At 41.7% G+C, this 24,144-nt stretch overlaps 1 protein-coding gene across 1 annotated transcript in view; it reads left to right on the top strand.

The window, feature by feature from the left end:
• TEK (TEK receptor tyrosine kinase) overlaps positions 1–24,144 on the top strand; it is a 206,198-nt gene that overhangs the window by 144,144 nt on the left and 37,910 nt on the right. The window contains exons 12-16 of the mRNA XM_069765358.1: positions 46–333; positions 6,545–6,841; positions 7,534–7,691; positions 10,585–10,795; positions 17,108–17,218. Coding sequence (XP_069621459.1) covers positions 46–333; positions 6,545–6,841; positions 7,534–7,691; positions 10,585–10,795; positions 17,108–17,218 — 1,065 coding nt within the window. The remainder of the gene's footprint in view (positions 1–45; positions 334–6,544; positions 6,842–7,533; positions 7,692–10,584; positions 10,796–17,107; positions 17,219–24,144) is intronic.

The following is a 24,144-nucleotide window of genomic DNA, read 5'->3' as shown; positions in this document are numbered from 1 at the left end:
AGTGATAACAATGTTAACTATTGCCTATTGCCTAACTTTTTCTAGGTCTTCCTCCCCCTAAAGTGATCACTTTGACACCTAGCAGTCAGACATCTCTTAACTTGACTTGGTTGGCAAATGAAGAATATTCCGAGGAAGAACATGTGTATGAAGCAGAGTGCTGCAGTACAAATGCTTTAGAAAGAGCTATTTACAAAACAACCCCAGGAAATGGTACCGGATGTATAATAGATAACCTCAAGCCAAAGACATTATACCAGTGCAAAGTAAGAGTGAATACCAAATCACAGGGAGAATGGAGTGAACCAATGTTTGCATGGACATACAGTGATCGTAAGTACAAATGTCTGGGGAACTCATCATTACATTCGGAGCAGAATATTTTGAAGCTTGAGATTAACTTTTTTTTTGGTAATCAGGATTATTTCAGCAAATCTCTTTATCAGTATGCTAGACTTCTGGTTACAAAGGCACCGATTCATAAATTGCGATTTGTTTCAAGTCACTTTCCTTTTTGTCTCGTGGAATTAGATGCCGGTTTTGTGTTCAAAATTCTTCAAAATAGCGTACGTGATTCATAAACTTTGCAAATAGTCAAAAATGGCCTTTTTTCTGTCATGAACTGCTTTTGCAACCTTTAGCGCAAAAAAGTCACACTTTTTGCAAAATGTTGCAAAAATTGTGCAAAAAAAATGATGTACTAAAAACACAAGGAGGGGGAAACTAGTGTGGATATGCACCAAATGTTCAAAGTTGCACATTAAGAATCAGCTGAAAAAATCTGGAATTGTTAAACTGACCCACAAAGCAAAAAAAGGAAAAAAATAAAACAGGTGAGCATAGACAGTTGGGAAAATAAGTATTTGAAACACTACCTATTTTGCAAGTTTTCCTACCTACAAAGAATGGAGAGGTCTGTAATTTTTATCGTAGGTACCGTTCAACTGTGAGAGACAGAATCTAAAAGTAAAATCCAGGAAATCACATTGTTTGATTTTTACATAATTAAACTGCATTTTATTGCATGAAATAAATACAAGTGCTTCTCACTAAATTAGAATATCATCAAAATATTAATTTATTTATTAGCCACCACACACAGATGTATCCAGGGCTACAAGTGTCGCATTCCTTGTGTCAAGCCACTCATGACCAATAGACAATGTCAGAAGCGTCTTACCTGGGCCAAGGAGAAAAAGAACTGGACTATTGCTCAGTGGTCCAAGGTGTTGTTTTCATATGAAAGTAAATTTTGCATTTCATTTGGAAATCAAGGTCCCAGAGTCTGGAGGAAGAGTGGAGAGGCCACAATCCAAGCTGCTTGAGGTCTAGTATGAAGTTTCCACAATCAGTGATGGTTTGGGGAGCCATGTCATCTGCTGGCGTAGGTCAACTGTGTTTTATCAAGACGAACGTCAGTGCAGCACCAGGAAATTTTAGAGCACTTCATGCTTACCCTGCTGACATGCTTTTAGGAGATGGACATTTCATTCTTCAGCAGGTCTTGGCACCTGTCCATACTGCAAAAAGTACCAATACCTGGTTTAAAAATAACAATATCACTGTGCTTTATTGGCCAGCAAACTCGCCTGACCTTACCCCATAGAGAATCTATGGGGTACTGTCAAGAGGGAGATGAGAGACACCAGACCTAACAATGAAGATGAGCTGAATGCTGCTATCAAAGCAACCTGGGCTTCCATAACACCTCAGCAGTGTCAAAGGCTGATCGTCTCCATGCCACGCTGCATTGATGCAGTAATTGATGCAAAAGGAGCCCCGACCAAGTATTGAGTGTATTTACTGAACATACATTTCAGTAGGCCAACATTTCAGATTTTAAAATCATTTTTCAACCTGGTCTCATAAAGTATTCTAATTTACTGAGATAATGACTTTTGGGTTTTCATTAGCTGTAAGCCATAATCATCAACATTAACAGAAATAAACACTTGAAATAGATCACTCTCTTTGTATTGACTATATATAATATATGAGTTTCTCTTTTTGGATTGAAGAACTGAAATAAATGTACTTTTTGATGATATTCTAATTTAGTGAGAAGCACTTGTATTTGATCACCTACCAACCAGCAAGAATTCTGGCTTGACAAACCTGTCAGTTTTTCTTTAAGAAGCCCTCCTACTTTGCTCTTATTACCTATATTAATAGCAGCTGTTTGAACTTGTTACCTGTATAAAAATTGTCTGGCCATGCACTCAATCAATCACACTCCAACTTCTCCACCATGGCTAGACCAAAGAGCTGTCTAAGGACACCAGAGATAAAATTGCAGACCTGCACAAGGTTGTGATGGGCTACAGGACAATAGGCAAGCAACTTAGTGAGCAGGTAACAAATGTAGGCACAATTATTAGAAAAGGAAAGAAATGCAAGATGACTGTCATCTTCCTTGGTCTGGGGCTCAATGCAAGATCTCGCCTCATGAGGTAAGGATGATTCTGAGAAAGGTCAGGAAACAGTCCAGAATTTCATGGGAGGACCTGTTCAATGACCTGAAGAGAGCTGAGACCACAGTCTCAAACATTACTGTTAGTAACACACTATGCCGTAATGGATCAAAATCCTGCAGGGCTATCAAGGTTCCACCTGCTCACGCGAGCACATGTCCTGGCCCACTTGAAGTTCACCAATGACCATCTGGATGATCCCGAGGCGGCATGGGAGAAGATCATGTGGTCAGATGAGACTAAAATATAACTTTTTTGTATCAACCCCACTCGCCGTGTTTGTAGGAAGAAGAAGGATGAGTACAACCCCAAGAATACCATCACAATCGTGAAGCATGGTGGGTAAAACATCATACTTTGAGGTTGCTTTTCTGCAAAGGGGACTGGATGACTGCACCAAATTAAAAAGAAGATGGATGAGGTCAAGTATCGTGCGATTTTGGCCAACAACCTCCTTCCCTCAGTAAGAGCATTGAAGATGGATCTTCCAGCATGACCTGAAAAACACATCCAGGGCAACAAAGGAGTGGCTCCAAAAGAAGGATTACAAGGTCCTTCAGTGAAAAGGTCCTAGCCAGTCTCCCAATAGAAAATCTTTAGACGGAGCTGGAACTCAATGTTGCCTAGCGACAGTCCCGAAACCTGAAAGATCTGGAGATCTACAGTTGTGTGAAACAGTGTTTGCCTCCTTTCTGATTTCCTATTCTTTTGCATGTTTGTCAAACATAAATGTTTTAGATCACCAAACAAGTTTAAATATTAGACAAAGATAACACATGTACACACAAAATGCAGTTTTAAAATTAAGGTCTTTATTATTAAGGTAAAAAGAATTCCAAACCTACAGGGACCTGTGTGAAAAAGTGATTGCCCCCCTCCCCTGAAAACATAAATTAACTTTGGTTTATCTTACCTTTGGGAAACTGAGTTCAAATTCCCTAACCACACCCAGGCCTGATCATTGCCACACCTGTTCAAGAAATCACTTAAATAGGACCTGCTTGACAAAGTGAAGTAGACCAAAAGATCCTCAAAAGCTAGACATCATGCTGCGATCTAAAAAAAATCTGGAACAAATGAAAAAAAAAAAGTAATTGAGAACTAGTAGTCTGGAAAAGGTAATAAAGACATTTATAAAGCATTGTGACTTTAGCAAATCACAGTGAGAGCAATTATCCACAAATGGCAAAAAACATGAAACAGTGGTGAATAGGGTTGAGCGACTTTTACTTTTATAGGATCGGGTCGGGTTTCACGAAACCCGACTTTTTCAAAAGTCGGGTCGAGTGAAATCGGCCGATCCTATAAAAAAGTCGGGGTCGGTCGAAACACGAAACCCAATGCAGTGCATTGGGTTTCCAATGGTTCCCAGGGTCTGAAGGAGAGGAAACTCTCCTTCAGGCCCTGGGATCCATATTTAAGTGTAAAATAAAGAATTAAAATAAAAAATATTGCTATACTCACCCTCTGACGCGCCCTGGTACTAACCGGCAGCCTTCCTTCCTTAGAATCAGCGCGTGAATGACCTTAGATGACGTCGCGGCTTGTGATTGGTCGTGCGACCGCCCATGTGACCGCTCACGCGACCAGTCACAAGCCGCGACGTCACCGAAGGTCCTTCAAGCGCTGATTCTTAGGAAGGAAGGCTGCCGGAAAGAAGCAGGGCGCGTCCAAGGGTGAGTATATTCCTATTAGGTATATACTCACCCTCGGAAGCGCCCTGCTTCTTTCCAGCAGCCTTCCTTCCTAAGAATCAGCGCTTGAAGGACCTTCGGTGACGTCGCGGCTTGTGATTGGTCGCGTGAGCGGTCACATGGGCGGTCGCGCGACCAATCACAAGCTGCGACGTCATCTAAGGTCATTCACGCGCTGATTCTAAGGAAGGAAGGCTGCCGGTTAGTACCAGGGCGCGTCAGAGGGTAAGTATAGCAATATTTTTTATTTTAATTCTTTATTTTACACTTAAATATGGATTCCAATACCGATTTCCGATATTGCAAACATATCGGAACCCGGTATCGGAATTCCGATACCAGATTCAGAAGATCGCCGACCTCATGGCCGACCCCACACAGGGGTCGGGTCAGGTTTTATGAAACCCGACTTTGCCTAAAGTCGGCGACTTCTGAAAATGGCCGACCCGTTTCGCTCAACCCTAGTGGTGAACCTTCCCAGGAGTGTGTGGCAGACCAAATTACCCCACGAGCGCAATGACTCATCCAAGAGGTCACAAAAGAACCCACAACAACATCCAAAGAACTGCAGGCCTCACTTGCCTCAGTTAAGGTCAGTATACTTGACTCCACCATAAGAAAGAGACTGTGCAAAAATGGCCTGCATGGCAGAGTTCCAAGACAAAAAACACTGCTGAGCAATAAGAACATAAAGGCTTGTCTCAGTTTTGCCAGAAAACATTTTAATGATCCCCAAGACTTTTGGGAGAATATTTTATGGACTGACAAAAGTTGAACTTTTTGGAAGATGTTTGTCACATTACATCTGGTATAGAAATAGCACAGCATTTCAGAAAAAGAACATCATACCAACAGTAAAATAGGGTAGTGGTGTGATGTGATGGTCTAGGGCTGTTTTGCTGCTTCCGGACCTGGAAGACTTGCTGTGGTAAATGGGATCATGAATTCTGCTGTTTACAAAAAATCCTGAAGGAAAATGATTAAATGAAAGAGCGCTTGGGTTATGCAGCAAAACACACCAGCAAGTCCACCTCTGAACGGTTTAAGAAAAACAAAATTAAGAATGTGGACTGTGGCCTGGTCAAAGTCCTGAATTGTGGCTGAATTACAACAATTCTGCAAAGATGAGTCGGCCAAAATCCTCCAGTGCATTGTAAAGACTCATTACCAGTTATCGTAAACGTTTGATTGCAGTTGTTGCTGCTAAGAGTAGCCCAACCAGTTATTAGGTTTAGGGGGCAATCCATTTTTCACACAGGGCCCTGTAGGTTTAGATTTATTTTTCCCTTAATAATAAATTAATGTAAAAACTGTATTTTGTGTTTACTTTTGTTATGTTTGTCTAATATCTAAATTTGTTTGGTGATCTGAAACATTTAAATGTGACAAACATGCAAAAGAAAAGGAAATGAGGAAGGGGTAAACACTTTTTCACATAACTGTGAAAAATCCCTGCTGCAGTGTGTGCTATCGTGGTCAAGAAACGTCTGACCTCTGTAATTGCAAACAAAGGTTTCTGTACCAAATATTAAGTTCTGCTTTTCTATTGTATCAAATACCCATTTCATTCAATAAAATGCAATTTAATTATGTCAAAATCATGCAATGTGATTTTCAGTTTTTTTCTGTTTAGATTCTGTCTCTCACAGTTGAAGTGTACCTACGATAAAAATTACAGACCTCTCCATTCTTTGTAGGTGGGAAAACTTGCAAAATCGGCAGTGTATGAAATACTTATTTTCCCCACTGTATAGGCACGATTACCTTTGTGCCAGTTATTTCTTTAGTTTTGTGCTTTTTTGTTTGTTTGACCCGAATTCACTATTCTATTTGTGCCTTTTTTTAAGTCTATATTATGTGTGCCCGTCTGTTTTTTATTTTATTTTCTAGCAATTTTCTAGCAATTCCTGATGTTTTGATTCATCAATTGCAACTTTTTAAAAAGTCACAAAATTTGGTGCAATTTCACTCCAATATCCACTGTGGTGTATTTTTGAATATGCCGCTATTTTGGTGCATTTTTTGCTATTTTTCGTGCCAAATTGTGACTTTTGGCACCAAAAGTCGCAAAAGTAGTTCAAAACAGGAAAAAGCCCTTTTTTGACTTTGCGCCAAATTCATGAATCGAGCGCGCCATTTTGATAAATTTGGCACCAAAAACAGCAACTAATACCACAGGACTAAAAAGGAAAGGACCACACAAATGTTGAATTGTGACCGTAGACTTAAAAAAAGGCAGAAATAGAATAATGAAGAACTGGGTGCAAACAAATAAGAGTGTAAAACGCACAAAACTAGACAGAAAACAGGCGCAAAGGGAATGATGAATTTTGCCTGTGTTATAGTTTGTAATGACTTTTCACCCTATTATATTTACAGACGTTTCACCACCGCCCACACATATCAATGTGCTTAACATCACGGATTCATCAGCGATTGTCACCTGGACCATTGAGGAGGGACACTCAATTTCAACTGTTATCATCCGATATAAGTTATTTGGAGACACAGAGTACAATCATGACATAAAAATTAGAAATATTACCATCACTCAATATCAGCTGAAGGGTCTTGAAGCTGACTCCCCATACCTGATTGAGCTATGCACAGAGAATAATATTGGACAAAGCCTTCACAATCCTGTTCGAGAATTAAAAACCCGCAAGGAAGCTAAAGGTAAGTTACCATATTAAAGGGGTTGGCCAATACTGGACCACTTCCTGCCCCCATAAAAAAATAAAATCATCTGTAGTCATCTTCCCACAGAGGCGCCATTCCAGTAATATAGGTATTACTATAACTGACTGGTCATGTGACATTGTTGTGTCACGTGACCACTGCAGCTACCGCTTAAGTGAGGATGTGGCAATGTTTTACTTGTTTCTTATTGCATTATTTTAGGATGGCGTGGTGATCGAAAATAGGACAATTGTCTCATTGAGATTATTTTTTCTCATTATGGCATTTAATGTATCGGTCAATTCATTTTATATTTTAACAGAACATATTTTTATTGTTGTGGCAATACCAAAAATATTTTGCTTTCGTAGATTTTTTTTTTTTACACTTTTGCAAACTTTTTTTTCTTAACTTTTTGTTTCAGTTTTTTAGTCCCTTTAGGGAACTTGAATCTGCGATTGTCTGATAGCATATGCTATATGTTTTGCAATAGCAAAATAGCATATGCAGGATATAGTGAAAATTGCAATCTCCTATATCACAGGAGTACAAGACTTCACTCAATAGATTTTTGGAAGCAACGATAACAAATGCTTTTTTTTTATTTTTTGTAAAAGCTGTATTGTCACTGATCTCTATAAAGAAGGCCTTATACACAGTTTTCTTTTATCTTTCTCGTTGTCTTTCAGGGTCCTATGAATCAAAAGACAGTAATATGCTCCTCATTGCCATCCTAGGCTCGGCTGGCATGACCTGTCTAACCATTTTACTGGCATTTCTTATTATGCTGCAACTAAAACGTGCCAATTTCCAACATAGAATGGCTCAAGCCTTCCAGAACGGAGTGGTAGGTTGTAATGTTTTTATTGTGAATATATTAATACTACCGTATATGTGTTGTCATAAATGTTTGGTATATTTTGAGGCCCTCACAAAGCTATTCGATTCTCCTGTCACGTACCGTTAAATTTCACTTTCCTAGAATTTGTGAAGAATAGCCCGGTGCACTGAGCCGAAACAATATTTTTAGGTTCATTTAGCAGGAATAGATAAAGGGAATCTGTCACCAGGATTTTGCTACTCCATTTCAGAGCAGTATGATGTAGGAGCAAATGTACAATGGAAAAAAAGTCTACACACCCGTTAAAATGCAAAGTTTTTGGCAGAAAAAAATCATATCAAGAAGAAACATTTCAGAACTTTTTCCACCTATATTGTGACCTATAATGTGTACAATATATACAGTAGTATTGAAAAACAAATTGAAATCTTTACAGGTGGAAAATGAAAAATAAAGAACTCATAAAAAACTTATTACTAGTACTTTATTGATATACCTTTGAATTTAGGAGAACATCCAGTCTTTTTAGGTAGGAGTCTATTAGCATGACACATCTAAATAGACAATCTTTGCCCACTCTTACTTGCGGTAATGCGCTCAATCTGCCAGATTGCGAGGTCTTCTGCTGTGTACAGTGGAACGCCCTACCAGGGCAGTGGGGTACTTGGTACCAGGTACGGTCTTAAAGGGGATGTCACGGTGGCTGTGACCCGGTCCGTGGCCATGGGCGTCCAATTAAAGGGGAATGGTCTTTAAAGGGATATTGTAAATTAGTCTGTCATGACGCCACCTGTGGTGTTCGGTCAATAGTGGAACCGACGCTGAATTAAAGGGGTCCTCTGGGGGGATGTTATTGCAGCAAAGATGGTAACGCTTCCCACAGGTGAAGTGGGGTCCCCAGGGGTCCTATAGTGTATGGCGATGATGGTGAATTCCGGGCAATGAGTAAAGGACACAAGTTGTAAAGTCTTTACCTGGTTTACTGTAGTTGGCAGGCCATAGTCCAGGGTACCAGGCATGGATGGTGATGTGGCCCGGCCGGCTCAGAAGCAATGGGAGAATCCCTTTTGCAGTAGAGGTCCGTGAGTCTTTCCAACTAGCACCGTTATATGAGGTCCCTGCTGCCTGAAGCTTACTGGCAAAGTCCTCTTTTCCCCTGTCCTGGGACAGGTACCTGCATGATGGGCAGCTTGAGCCTTTTGATAGGGACTCTATCATGCCCCGGGCTCCTTAGGTGCTGCTGCGTCTCAGGTGTGGTGCGGGTTGTTCACTTAAAGTTCTGAGCCCTCCGGTTTTGCCAAGTGTCCTACAGTTCCACTATCTGAAGATGACCGGTCACAGTTCCCCTCTGAGCCCTGTTCCTCTCCTGCGCTCCTTTCCTCAATGCTCCACTGCATGCAACAACCCTTCAGGATCTCCTCTTCCCAGAGGCTGCAGCTCCCACATGGCTGCTAGGCCTCTCTGTCTGTTCCAGACATCCTTCTCACTCAGTGTCTCTCTCAGACTGGTTAACTCTTCCTCCAGGCCAGGATACTTAAAGCTGAGGGAAACTCCCCTGAATCCGGGTCCCCCTCCTGGCCTGGATTCAGAATGTGTTGCATGTGTGTGCTTACCTGGTAAAGAGAATCCTCCTTGCGTCCACACATTACATCACCCCCCCCCCCGAAAGAAAGGCAACATCACTGCAACAACCGGTTACCTGGGGTGTTGCAACAGCGCCCTCCTCAGGTTACCCACAAATTTTCAATTGAATTCAGGACTTGCCTCTGGGTCGACCATTACAAAACTATGATCTGCTTCTCGCAAAACCAATCAGTAGAGGGGGTGGGGTTATAGAGAACTCATGAATATGTAGGACTACAAGGCGACAGGTTCACTTGTTCTCTTGTGATAATCCCCTGCTGAAAAAACAGCGATTTTATGAAAACTACACTATGCCGCCCATTAAGTGATACATCACTGGCATCTGTGTCTCTGTCTCTGCATTAAGGTTAGGTAGCAAAAATCTGGTGACTGAGTCCATTTAAATATAATCAGAAGTGATTGCAGTAGAGATGAATAAGCACATTATATATAATCAAGCAAAATGCCAATAGCCTGACACCTGCAAATCCAGCTTGGATTTTCTGGAATATTGAGCAACTATTTGAAGGTATCAAATGATAAAAAATATATAATTAAGAACTTTAATATACTATCCAAAGATTTACAATTATCAGATGCCGAACATCAAATGGGGTTCTCCGTTGCTGCTGTTTGAGGTGGAAACTGAAATACACCCTCTACCTAATTGTGTAAAAAGTATATTTAAAGTGAACATGCCAGCTGATACATGCCGCCCAAACTGTGACCAGCATGTATCAGCTCCTGACTGCGATCACAGTCATGTATGTTGTACTCTGAAACGCTGTGGCATTTCAGAGAAAAACATACTTTTAATCACCATTGGGGACCCAGCCGTGCTATTGACTAGTCATACTGGCGGGTCTCTGATGGCTTCTCCCAACCTGCTGACAATGACTGACAAGTCTCAGCCTATATGTGCTTGCAGGCAGAGTCTTGTCAGTCAGTGTCAGCGGATGGGGAAAAGCGGATGATTAAAAGTATGAATTTCTCTGAAATGCCACAGCGTTTCAGGGTAAAACATTCATGGCTGTGATCGCAGTCAGGAGCTGATACATGCTGGTCACGGTTTGGGCGGCATGTATCAGCTGACAGGTTCGCTTTAAATTCTTAATACAATGTTCACTCACTCTAAGCTGCTTATGTACTCTGTACTATTATTATTTCACATATAATTTTTTTTATTGTAGTGCTCTCTTCTTGTTAGTGCAGTACATTGGTAGTGTATACAGAACAAAATGTCACCAGTCTCATCAGCATTACTTTATTTATTCAGAGAGAAGAACCAGTTGTGCAGTTTAATGCTGGAACGCTCAACCATTTAAGAAAGGCTAAAAACAGCCCAGAGCCCGTGGAGTACCCAGTTTTGGAATGGAATGATATCAAATTTCAGGATGTTATTGGTGAAGGGAATTTTGGGCAAGTCCTTAAGGCTCGTATTAAAAAGGATGGTCTACGTATGGATGCGGCTATTAAAAGAATGAAAGGTATATCTGACTGAAATTCTATAAGTGAAAATCCACAATATTATAGCTGAAAACCAACAACTTGTGTATCTGTATTGTATGATGTTGTCCAACCTTTAAAAAACGTACAATAAAACATAACTATAGAAGGCATACTCACCCACTGGGACAGGAAGTGATGACATCTCATTCTTTGGTCACCTTACCGCCGAGGCATGTGACCGACTGCCACTGTCATATGACTAGGTGCCAAGTGACCAAAGAACAAGGTACCTTCCTCTCCCATCCCAATGCTGAAGCCACTAGGGTTACTTTGGGGAAGGATGCATTTTTTTTATTATGTTTTATATTCCCTTTCTTCTGTCCATTTTTTAGAGAGGGACAAATGTCTGTAGAGAATATTTTTTATTGGTCCTATCAAAGAATAAAATATTGCAAATAGCTAAAAGATCAAACTAATAAACTAGAGGCAGGCAGACAAAGTCAGAAGTAGGTGTACAATTGTCTGGGTCTAGACAAAAATTACTGCAATACATACAGTAAAGTTAACAAAAATACTCATTGTAATTAAAAAAGCTAGACATTAAAATCAACATACGCATAGAAAAAGTATAAATTCATTAAATAATGAAACAATTTCTCCCAGAAAATTACTGCAATTACACATGTTTTGTTATACACATGTTAATTTCCCTTGTGTGTATTGGAACAACACAAAAAAAACAGAGAAAAAAAGGCAAATTGGACACAATTTCACACAAAACCCCAATAATGGGCCAGACAAAATTGTACGCATCTTTCCAAAATTGTGAGTAAACTTTGCTTCAAGCATGTGATGCTCGTTCACCTGTGGCAAGTAACAGGTGTGGGCAATATGAAAAAAACATAGTGTAGAAAAAGAAACTAAGCAGCTCACCCAGGCTCCTGGCGTGCTGAAGCATGGAACTGAAGGAGCCACTTGCGATAGAATATATAAAAAGAAGTAGGTTCCAGCTTCTTCAATATACAAAAATTTATCAGAGCTCTGATAAAGAATACAGGTTGTGCATGCAAAATAAGTTGCCATGTGTATTCTGATTATGGAACCTAAGAATTTAGATTTTGTTACTATTCACGTCTATAGGACATTTAGGCAAAGGGATACATGTGCAAAGACATATATATAAAAAAGCTGCACTAGACAAAAAAACACTCACAGTGGTGTATCACTAATGATGAGATTAAAATTAAAATGAAAAAACATCTCTGCGCTATATAGTGTGAATATGTGTGGTAATTAGTCCTGTAAGATACCATCCACACTAATCCCCAGCAATGGTGCAAATACCTGCTTGATAAATAGAATTGTTAGTCGCAAATAGCAAGTTGCAATAAAAAAAGGACATATTTAAAACAACAAGCCCATATAGCACATACACCATGCAATGAAAATACCCTGTGATGAAGGAGACAGCAGTATCTCCGTAACGCGTAAGACAAAGTACGACCCTTTGGGACTCCATACTTGAGCAATGAGCATGGCACGAACCACATCTGGTGAGTCACCGGTCAGGACTCCCTGCTTTGAGGTGTGCTGCAATTAACTTTTGAGACTTCTTTCCACCAACTCATGCGAGTATCTTCTCCATACCAGTGGAAATGGGGATGTAAGACCGGGTTCACATTAGTGTTTCTGTGCACAGCCTATGATCCGTATTGATCCGCATGCATCATGCGTACATATCTTTAACGGTGAGTCATTGGACGTGGTATATCTCGATTTTTCCAAAGCGTTTGATACCGTGCCGCACAAGAGGTTGGTACACAAAATGAGAATGCTTGGTCTGGGGGAAAATGTGTGTAAATGGGTTAGTAACTGGCTTAGTGATAGAAAGCAGAGGGTGGTTATAAATGGTAGAGTCTCTAACTGGGTCGCTGTGACCAGTGGGGTACCGCAGGGGTCGGTATTGGGACCTGTTCTCTTCAACATATTCATTAATGATCTGGTAGAAGGTTTACACAGTAAAATATCGATATTTGCAGATGATACAAAACTATGTAAAGCAGTTAATACAAGAGAAGATAGTATTCTGCTACAGATGGATCTGGATAAGTTGGAAACTTGGGCTGAAAGGTGGCAGATGAGGTTTAACAATGATAAATGTAAGGTTATACACATGGGAAGAAGGAATCAATATCACCATTACACACTGAATGGGAAACCACTGGGTAAATCTGACAGGGAGAAGGACTTGGGGATCCTAGTTAATGATAAACTTACCTGGAGCAGCCAGTGCCAGGCAGCAGCTGCCAAGGCAAACAGGATCATGGGGTGCATTAAAAGAGGTCTGGATACACATGATGAGAGCATTATACTGCCTCTGTACAAATCCCTAGTTAGACCACACATGGAGTACTGTGTCCAGTTTTGGGCACCGGTGCTCAGGAAGGATATAATGGAATTAGAGAGAGTACAAAGGAGGGCAACAAAATTAATAAAGGGGATGGGAGAACTACAATACCCAGATAGATTAGCGAAATTAGGATTATTTAGTCTAGAAAAAAGACGACTGAGGGGCGATCTAATAACCATGTATAAGTATATAAGGGGACAATACAAATATCTCGCTGAGGATCTGTTTATACCAAGGAAGGTGACGGGCACAAGGGGGCATTCTTTGCGTCTAGAGGAGAGAAGGTTTTTCCACCAACATAGAAGAGGATTCTTTACTGTTAGGGCAGTGAGAATCTGGAATTGCTTGCCTGAGGAGGTGGTGATGGCGAACTCAGTCGAGGGGTTCAAGAGAGGCCTGGATGTCTTCCTGGAGCAGAACAATATTGTATCATACAATTATTAGGTTCTGTAGAAGGACGTAGATCTGGGGATTTATTATGATGGAATATAGGCTGAACTGGATGGACAAATGTCTTTTTTCGGCCTTACTAACTATGTTACTATGTAACGTGTACACAGGGACATGCATTTGCATGCCTTAGCATGTGGATGCATACGCATGCGTCGTTTTGAGGTGTGCGGCGTTGTCCGGCGAGCACAACATGTTGCATTTTTTGAGTTGTCATATATTGCGCAATCATGTGCATGCAGATTATTGCGGATGAGTGCATCAAAAACGCATTACTGTCTATGGGAATGCATTGGTACGCAAGGACATGCGTACATATGCATTCGATAAGCATGCATACTTTAGACTGCGCATGTCAAGGAAATGATGTCACCACCTCCACCATGCGCGTAAAAACCGCAAACGCATGCCAAAGCGCATTTGAATGCATGCACACGCAGCGTTTTTTGCGTCATGCGTAAGATGATGCAGAGGCGTACGTGTTTTGGCATGCGTTTGCGCATGCAGATGATACGCTGCGCACAGAAACACTAATGTGAACCTAGCCTAAGGTATTAACCACAAGGATACCTATTTGTGTTACAAGTTTAACACCGTGCTTCATTATTTGCAAGCATCAATGTAAAGCCACTGACACGTGACCGGAGGCCGGAGTCACACTACAGCGAGATATGTGCGAGTCTCGCAGGTTAAAAACAAGCTCTGGCACGGCACTCTGGAGCGGAGCGTGCAGCTCCATGTATTGCTGTGCGGCCACACGCTCCGCTCTGGAGTGCCGGTGCCAGAGCTTGTTTTTAACCTGCGATACTCGGCCGTATCTCGCTGTGTGTGATCCCGGCCATATAGTCCTTGCTGCATAGAACTGACACAAGATTAAATGCTACTTTATTTTGTTGTTCTGTAGCTAAGGAAACACGAAGATCAAAACTGTAGACGACTATTGAACTGTGTCTGCCAGCTGTGGCTAATAACTATTAAATAATTGTCCATATAAAGGGATAAACTAAAGTCAACAAAAATTATTATATGGAAAACTCCATTAACCATTGGTCTTAGTAAATAACGAACTGTGCTGCCAACCATGCTATTCGCTTTGTCAACTACGACTATTGGATAACGAATTTTCATTGCATGGTGTATGATGTTTAACTATATGTGCTTGTTTTGAATATATCCTTTTTTTTATTGCAATTTGCTATGCGTGACTCATAATTTTATTTATCAAGCAGGCATTTGCACAATTGATGGGGATTAATTTGGATAGCATCTTATAGGACTAAATACCGCAGATGTTCATTCTATATAGCGCAGCGACAGTTTTTCATTTTAATTTTAATCTGATTATGGAATCCTTTTAATTTTCAAATACATTTTTCTATATTGAAGAAGCTGGAACCTCCTTTTTTCAATATGAAAATCACATCTGAAACCAGATAATAAGAGAAGCTAACTCGATCTTTCCATTGTATGTCTGTGTGTGCCACACTAAGCATGGAGAACTGAAAGCGGAGAAGAAAACTGTCTGAGGACCTCAGAAACAAAATTGTTGAACAATATCAACAATCTTAAGGTTACAAGTCCATCTCCAGATATCTTGATGTTCCTTTGACCATGGTGTGCAACATAATAAAGAATTTTACAACCCATGGCATTACAGCTAATCTCCCCGGACGTGGACAGTTGAGATAAAGTGAAAGGTTGCAAAGCAGGACAGTCTGGATGGAGGATAAGCAACCCCTATCAAGTTCTAAAGAAATTCAAGCTGTCCTGCAGGTTCAGGAGCATCAGTGTCAAAGTGAACTATCCAAACAAACAAATAGAGGCACTACTTGTGCGAACTATCCCTTCATATTTGAATGAAATGAATGGCTAAGGCAGGAAAGCCAGGAAGACCCCACTGCTGCCACAAAAACATAAAAAGCTACACTGCAGTTTGCCAAAATGTATGCGAATAAGCCAAAATCCTTCTGGGAAAGCATCTTGTGGATACATGAGACCAAGATAGAGCTTTATGGTAAAGCACATCATTCTACTATTTTCCAAAAATGGAACGAGGTCTACAAAGAAAAGAGTACCTACAGTGAAATATGGTGGAAGTTCAAAGATGTTTTGGGATTGTTGTGCTGCCTCTGGCACTAGGTGCTTTGACTGTGTGCAAGGCATCATGAAATCTGAAGCTTTTGGGTTGTAATATAGTGCCCAGTGTCAGAAAGCTGAATTTGTGTCTTAGGTCATGAATCTTCCAGCAGGACAATGACCCCAAACATACATCAAGAAGCACCCAGAAATGGATGGAAACAAAGTGCTGTAGAGTTCTGAAGTGGCTGGAAATGAGTCCAGATCTGAATTCCATTGAACACCTGTGGAGAGATATTACAATTTTAAAATTGCTGTTGGGAGAAGGCACCCTTTAAATCTGAGAGAGCTGGAGCCATTTGCAAAAGAAGAGTGGCCATAAATTGAGAGCTGTAAGAAGCTTGTTGATGGCTATATGAAGCGATTGATTGCAGTTATTTATTCCAAAGGGTGTGCAACAAAATAATAAGTTTAGGGTGGCAACAATTTTGTTCTGCTCATTTTGGGGGTTTTGTGTGAAATTATGTCCAATTTGCCTTTTTTTCTGTTATTTTGTGTTCCAATACACACAAAGAAAATAAACATGTGTATAACAAACTACGTGTAATAGCTTTGTGGGAGAAATACATTTTTTGGAACAATTTTAAGGGTGCCAACACTTTCAGCCATGACTGTGTGGTATTAAATGACTTGAGCAGTAGGTATAGCAATTCCCCCATTATTTACACATAGTTCAATATGTCATGGAATAAGTTCTAATAATATGCACCGTAACACTGAAATGCAGTTGAAAATGGCTAGTATCTATAATGTGACTTAACAGTTTTAACACTCATTAAATGATGACTCGATGGATCTGTAAAACAGATCTAAACTGACCTGAAGTTATGATTCACAGTCCTGGTTCTCAAGCCACATGCAAATGGAAGTGTATTGCAATCACTTTCTATTCATAGATTTGGACAATTGTTAAATGGTTGTTCTTATCTTCTGCAGGAGCACACTGCTCCCCTGCCTCCCATCTTCCTGCATGCGGTGCGCTCCTGCTTGGAAGCTGCATTGAAACTGGCTGGATTACTGGAGCTCAATGTTATCTCCCAATCCGATGATAATCGCACTTCATTAGATTTTATAAGTGTAGAGGTGGAGTAAAAGGAGGGAGACCCTGATATCCGGCTGCAAGTTCTCCTGAAATTATAGTTACACTTTAACAATGGCCTCTAGTCTGCTCTTCATTTTTAGATTTTAGGCTGAAAAGAACACAGCTGCAAGCTTTAATAGTATCAATAAATTAATTGAAACAGATAGCCTAAATATGTTAATCATACTTAGTTCTTACTACTATGAGATTTCAGTAGAACAGTATTACACCTTTGCTATCAATAGTAAATATTGATCTTTTGTTTGCTCTTAGAATATGCATCAAAGGATGATCACCGTGATTTTGCTGGAGAGCTTGAAGTCCTTTGTAAACTGGGAAGTCACCCCAATATTATAAATCTTTTAGGAGCATGTGAACATCGAGGTTAGTATAAATGGATCATTCATTCTGTAAGTGTCTGGGGCTCTCTGTTTTATTTTAGTGCTTCCTCTGCTCTCCTCTGAACTTTTTCACCTATCTCATGTACAGAAATCATTAAATTTATCTTCATAAAACCCTAATATAGAAGAATGCACGCAAGGGTGGGATTGGAATTTTTAACAAATTCCCTATTTGTCAGGAACCCATGCCTATTTGAAAGCCAAACCCATTTAAATGCCACACTTATTTTGATAACAACACCATAAACCACAAAATACAAGTAACAATATCTAAAAGTAAAAACACTTTCCCCTTCTTACCCTACCTATCACTTTGTAGATGGTCTCATTGCCTCTTGTCAAAAACACTTTGTTCCAGTCACACTGTCAGTCACTTCTTAGCATAGTGTATTGCATTAATGGTTTTTTCTACAAATTTTGAAAATTAGTACTAAAGGAACTCTGCTCAAATTGGAAAGAATGACCTCCTGTCCATCTGCCACCTGAACTGTTTCCTGCACCTAATCTCTGGCCTCAGCAGCCACAAGCCAAATATGTGTGAAATACCATAACCAGACCACATATTACCACCACATAGTGAACGAATAATACCATATGCAAGGGATAAATACCACCACAACATGACTAGACCACATATTACCATCACATAGTGACTGAATAATACCACATGCAAGGGACAAATACTGCCAGATCATGACTAGACTACATATTACCACCATATAGTGATGAAATGCTATATACAGTGGGGAAAAAAAGTATTTAGTCAGTCAGCAATAGTGCAAGTTCCACCACTTTAAAAGATGAGAGGCTTCTGTAATTTACATCATAGGTAGACCTCAACTATGGGAGACAAACTGAGAAAAAAAAATCCAGAAAATCACATTGTCTGTTTTTTTAACATTTTATTTGCATATTATAGGGGAAAATAAGTATTTGGTCAGAAACAAAATTTCATCTCAATACTTTGTAATATATCCTTTGTTGGCAATGACAGAGGTCAAACGTTTTCTGTAAGTCTTCACAAGGTTGCCACACACTGTTGTTGGTATGTTGGCCCATTCCTCCATGCAGATCTCCTCTAGAGCAGTGATGTTTTTGGCTTTTCGCTTGGCAACACGGACTTTTAACTCCCTCCAAAGGTTTTCTATAGGGTTGAGATCTGGAGACTGGCTAGGCCACTCCAGGACCTTGAAATGCTTCTTACGAAGCCACTCCTTCGTTGCCCTGGCGGTGTGCTTTGGATCATTGTCATGTTGAAAGACCCAGCCACGTTTCATCTTCAATGCCCTTGCTGATGGAAGGAGGTTTGCACTCAAAATCTCACGATACATGGCCCCATTCATTCTTTCATGTACCCGGATCAGTCGTCCTGGCCCCTTTGCAGAGAAACAGCCCCAAAGCATGATGTTTCCACCACCATGCTTTACAGTAGGTATGGTGTTTGATGGATGCAACTCAGTATTCTTTTTCCTCCAAACACGACAAGTTGTGTTTCTACCAAACAGTTGCAGTTTGGTTTCATCAGACCATAGGACATTCTACCAAAACTCCTCTGGATCATCCAAATGCTCTCTAGCAAACTTCAGACGGGCCCGGACATGTACTGGCTTAAGCAGTGGGACACGTCTGGCACTGCAGGATCTGAGTCCATGGTGGCGTAGTGTGTTACTTATGGTAGGCCTTGTTACATTGGTCCCAGCTCTCTGCAGTTCATTCACTAGGTCCCCCCGCGTGGTTCTGGGATTTTTGCTCACCGTTCTTGTGATCATTCTGACCCCACGGGGTGGGATTTTGCGTGGAGCCCCAGATCGAGGGAGATTATCAGTGGTCTTGTATGTCTTCCATTTTCTAATTATTGCTCCCACTGTTGATTTCTTCACTCCAAGCTGGTTGGCTATTGCAGATTCAGTCTTCCCAGCCTGGTGCAGGGCTACAATTTTGTTTCTGGTGTCCTTTGACAGCTCTTTGGTCTTCACCATAGTGGAGTTTGGAGTCAGACTGTTTGAGGGTGTGCACAGGTGTCTTTTTATACTGATAACAAGTTTAAACAGGTGCCATTACTACAGGTAATGAGTGGAGGAAAGAGGAGACTCTTAAAGAAGAAGTTACAGGTCTGTGAGAGCCAGAAATCTTGATTGTTTGTTTCTGACCAAATACTTATTTTCCACCATAATATGCAAAAAAAATGATAAAAAAACAGACAATGTAATTTTCTGGATTTTTTTTTCTCAGTTTGTCTCCCATAGTTGAGGTCTACCTATGATGTAAATTACAGACGCCTCTCATCTTTTTAAGTGGTGGAACTTGCACTATTGCTGACTGACTAAATACTTTTTTGCCCCACTGTATAAGGGAAAAATACTGTTATACCTTGACCAGACCACATATTACCACATAGTGACTAAATAATACCACATACAAGATACAAATACCACCTCACCATGACTAGACCTTATATTACCACCACATAGTGACTGAATAATACCACATACAAGGGAAAAATACTACCACACCATAACCAGACTGCATATTATCACCACATAGTGATCAAATACTACATACAGAAGACACAAAAGCTGTGGTCCAACCAAAAGTTGAGAAACAATGGGTATTTCCTGGTACGAGAGCAGTGGAACCATTGGCCCCCAGGATGGGATCTTGTGGACTGGGGACATTGCATTGTGACCATCTACCTGGAATTGCTGTAAGACCATGGACATAAGGAATAAAAATAATTACATTGTTAACATGCCAAGGTGATTATTACAACACACAACCTCAGATCTTCATACCTCTCCTGCATCCCCACCATAAAATTCAGTGTCAGGAGTATGCAAAAGAAAAGAACATCTAAACAAGCCTGATGCATTTTGGAAAAAAGTCCTGTGGACCGATGAGGTTGAAGTAGAACTCCTTTGTTAGGACTGGCGGAACGCACCCAGAAAGATAATATAGATGCGTTCGCAGTCCGAGGTCCACCGTGCAGGTGAAAACCCGCTGCTAGTAAATTGCAGACTATATGGCGGTACACTAAAGTAAACACACGTGGGTTCAACCTCACCCAGCGTGAAGGAAGCAATCCTGTTGCGTCACAGGACCGCGGTACCGCACCTAAAGCGCGAGCAAGCAGTCAGCGTACTTAACCCCAACTGGGATTGAAGTCCGATTAGACCCTTGCTGGCACTACACCGCAACTGGGTGTGTAAGGAAACTAATTAGAAATATATAAATGCACAGGAGTGCGAGCAATGCCGCACTGACGGACGCCACCAACCACACAGGCTTGTGTATGGAAAGCGCTAGGCAAGCGCACGGCGCCGTACAGGCGAACACAGCAAGAGGACGCTGTAATGTGTGTATCGTGCAGATGGTTAGTCGGGCGCTAGATAGCTACCATCATCCGCGAGCAGACAACAACTCTAGGGAGGGATATTTAGGAGCTTTCATCCATCGACATACATCCATCTACACACACACATATATAATTATGAGACAATACTAGCGCATGGCCGTGCGGTCATGCGCAGTTTATATAGTTGCAGCACAGGAAGTGGCTACAGAACTTTTGCTCTTCCAAGACCTGCCAAGAGGACCAATGGGATGTGCCGCAGAGCCTGAGCACCTGACCCTCGATCTCCAACGGGAGATCTTGCCCTGGGCATGCTCAGTATGTGCAGACAAGGACTTAGTCCCAGAGAAGTCTGCTTGCTGCTGACCAGTACTGGCTTTAATGGCAGAAGCTGGAGAAGCAGCAGTAACTCTTAGAACAGAGTGAGATTGAGCAAGACGCTGGGACCGACGTCTTTGCTGAGCAGACTCCACTGCGGCTGGAACAGAATGGGAGACCGCAGTGGAGATGGCTCGAGATTCCCCCTGTGCAGAAGCGGGAACTTGACCTCTAACATCCTTGGCCACAATCATCAAACTTATGTGTGGTGAAAAAAGGGCACAGAATTTCAGGAAAAGAACATATCAACAACCATTAAACATAGAGGAAGCAAAAAAGTATACAGACATTACAGCATGGGATCACAGCTGCTTCTTTTTTGGAGGTAAAAGAAATTTATAAATAGGCAGGAAAATTTTTATCCTTACAGAAACCAGCAGCCGTGATCCTGTGCCATAATGTCTGTATAATCTTTTGCGTCCTTCGTAGACCAGGAGATGTGGTATGATCAGACCATGTTCCTGTAGGTCAGACACAGCCAATACACAGCACACAGCTGGGGCACATTTATAAGATTATCTCAGCACAGAAACATTTTATTTAACACATCCAATTGAGGAACTTATTTTTATTAAAAAAATCTATTGATTAAAGTGTACTTTGTTTGAGGGACAAACCCTTTAAGATGCTTATCAGATTACTTTTAATAAGTATTGTATTTTTATAGAATGGAATACTTTCCTGTTCACGTTTCTAAAGAGCTGGATGCACTGGTTTCTTTTCTTTATCTCTTGCAGGCAGAATACCACCTACGATCAGGGTTCAGGAACAACAAAACCTTGGTGGTGTATCCAAGTATTCTGTCACTGTACATCTATAAAAAAAATATATTTGATTCATCTTAAAGCAGCCTTCCCATGAACTTTTTTTTTTTCTAAACATTTGTACCGTATATATAGTGCAGTGTAGCTTGAGTGTGTTGGTATACTCACCTACCCTGCTTTTCTCCGGGATCCAGCGCCTTTTTGTTCCAATTTTCACTGCTCACCGCTCTTCAGGCGCTCCAGGTCACACTGTGCTCTGCTTGACCTGATAGTGGCTTTTACAATGTAAGTCTATGGAGCCTTGGACACACATCAAGCATAGAGTGAGCTAGATAGTCTGCTGAGCAGTGATGTTACTGAGAAGTAGAGAAGAGCGAACTTGTTCGGAAAGCGTTCACCAATCTCAAATTCAGCACGAAAAACCACATTCGGATTTGTGTTCGGGTTCCCAAGCATTTTTACTAAAAGTAGGCAAAATTTGGTCACAGTTACCGCGTTTCCACTATTGCTTTTGTCATCACTTTGGCTAGGATAGTTGTGCTGTATGATTAGCGGGGTGGATGGGGGAAGTTTTTAATGAGGGGACAGGGTGTCTAAATCGGAGGATCTGCGGACTGTCATTTTTTTCTTTAATAAATTAATGTGTGTACAGTCCTGCAGCCAATCAGGGCACAGAAACCATCCACAATGTCATGACACAAGGTCTTCTGTAAGCGGCTGCCGAAGTCACATGTCCCTGTCCATATAAAAAGCAGACATCTTGTTTTGCTGGCGTCATTTTCTCAGTGTCACAGTGCAGAGAAGCCAGATACTGCTAGTGCTGCTGCTGATAGGGAACTTGTCTGTTAGATAGGATCCTGTCCTGTGTGAAATCCATCTTCCAGCATCTAACTAGATTGTGCTAAAACTGTGTTGCAGTCTGAAGAGGCCCCATTTGCTAATTCAAATCATTTGTGATAAAACTGTGTTTCAGTGAAAAATCAGAAGGCCACATATTCTCGTAAAAATCATAGGTGTAACACTGTTGTTCATGCACACATCTAAGAAAATAAATAGTGATTGTTCATTTAGTGACAGGTGACTGACAGGTGTGGACCTAAGGTTGTGAAACAGAAGGTTACAAGAGGGAAGGGTGCATAAACATGAGTGGGAAAAAGCGAGGTAATCGTGGAAGAGGGTATAGGCTTGGTGTTTGAGAGTGTACAAGAGTAAATTTAGCCAGATGCTTTCCCCCTGGAAAGGGATGCACGCATGCTATAGTATCGAAACAGGCTTGTAGACAATCTTAAGAGTGTTTCTCCCGAAGACAGAAGTGAGGCACACAGTGTGCATCAAAGTTCTAGACGTCCAAACCAGGGAACGTCAAGATTTCATCGCAAATACATAAGCAGTAGCAGCAGTGTAAGTGGCATAATCAATTTCTGTGAGTCATTTCACACATTTTTTTAGACCAACCCGTGCACCGGCAGAACAGTGCACAAGTCTGACATGTAAAACGACTGGAGAGGATGGTGCAGGAGTATCTGGAGTTCAATATCAGTGCCATCAGGGGGAATTTGGACACTTTTGCATTTTGGTCTTCAAAAATGGTAGAGTGGCCTAAGCTCGCCTGTCACACCTTGGAGGTTTTGTCATGTCTGGCAGCCAACGCTCTCTCAAAATGTGTCTTCAGTAGTGTTGAGCATTCCGATACTGCAAATATCGGGTATCAGCCGATATTCGCTGTATTGGAGTTCCGATACTTTTAAGATATCGGACACCGGAATAGGAAGTTCCTATAGTGCAATGATGCAATATAATGGAGTGTGGGCGGTGCGTGGGTGGAGACTGCGTGTCTGTGTGTGTGGGCAGGGTCTGTGCGGGCCTGCCAGAGGTCTATATGGGCCTGCCGGGGGTCTGTGCGGCCTGCCAGGGGTCTGCGCGGGCCTGCCGGGGGTCTGTGCGGGCCTGCCTGGGGTCTGTGCGGGCCTGCTGGGGGTCTGTGCGGGCCTGCCGGGGTCTGTGCTGGCCTGCCGGGGGTCTGTATGGGCCTGTTGGGGGTCTGTGCGTGCTGCCGGGGGTCTGTGCGGCCTGCCGGGGGTCTGTGCGGGCCTGCCAGGGGGTCTGTACGGGCCTCTTGGGGGTCTGTGCGGCCTGCCGATGGTCTGTGCGGGCATGCTGGGGGTCTGTACGGGCCTCTTGGGGGTCTGTGTGGCCTGCCGAGGGTCTGTGCAGCCTGCCGGGGGTCTGTACGGGCCTCTCGGGGGTCTGTGCGGCCTGCCGGAGGTCTGTGCGACCTGCCGGGGGTCTGTGCGGGTGTGCAGGCATCGTCCAATGGGACTACAAGTCCCATCGTGCTATGCCTGCTACAATGGCAGTGATTGACACATTAGCCAATGATGGGACAGTAGTAGTCCCATCATCCGGCTAATGTGTTGA

This window comes from Ranitomeya imitator, chromosome 1, assembly GCF_032444005.1.
Source record: "Ranitomeya imitator isolate aRanImi1 chromosome 1, aRanImi1.pri, whole genome shotgun sequence".
Lineage (NCBI taxonomy): Eukaryota > Metazoa > Chordata > Amphibia > Anura > Dendrobatidae > Ranitomeya > Ranitomeya imitator.
Note: the sequence above shows the minus strand (reverse complement) of the source record. Positions and strands in the feature narration are given on the sequence as shown.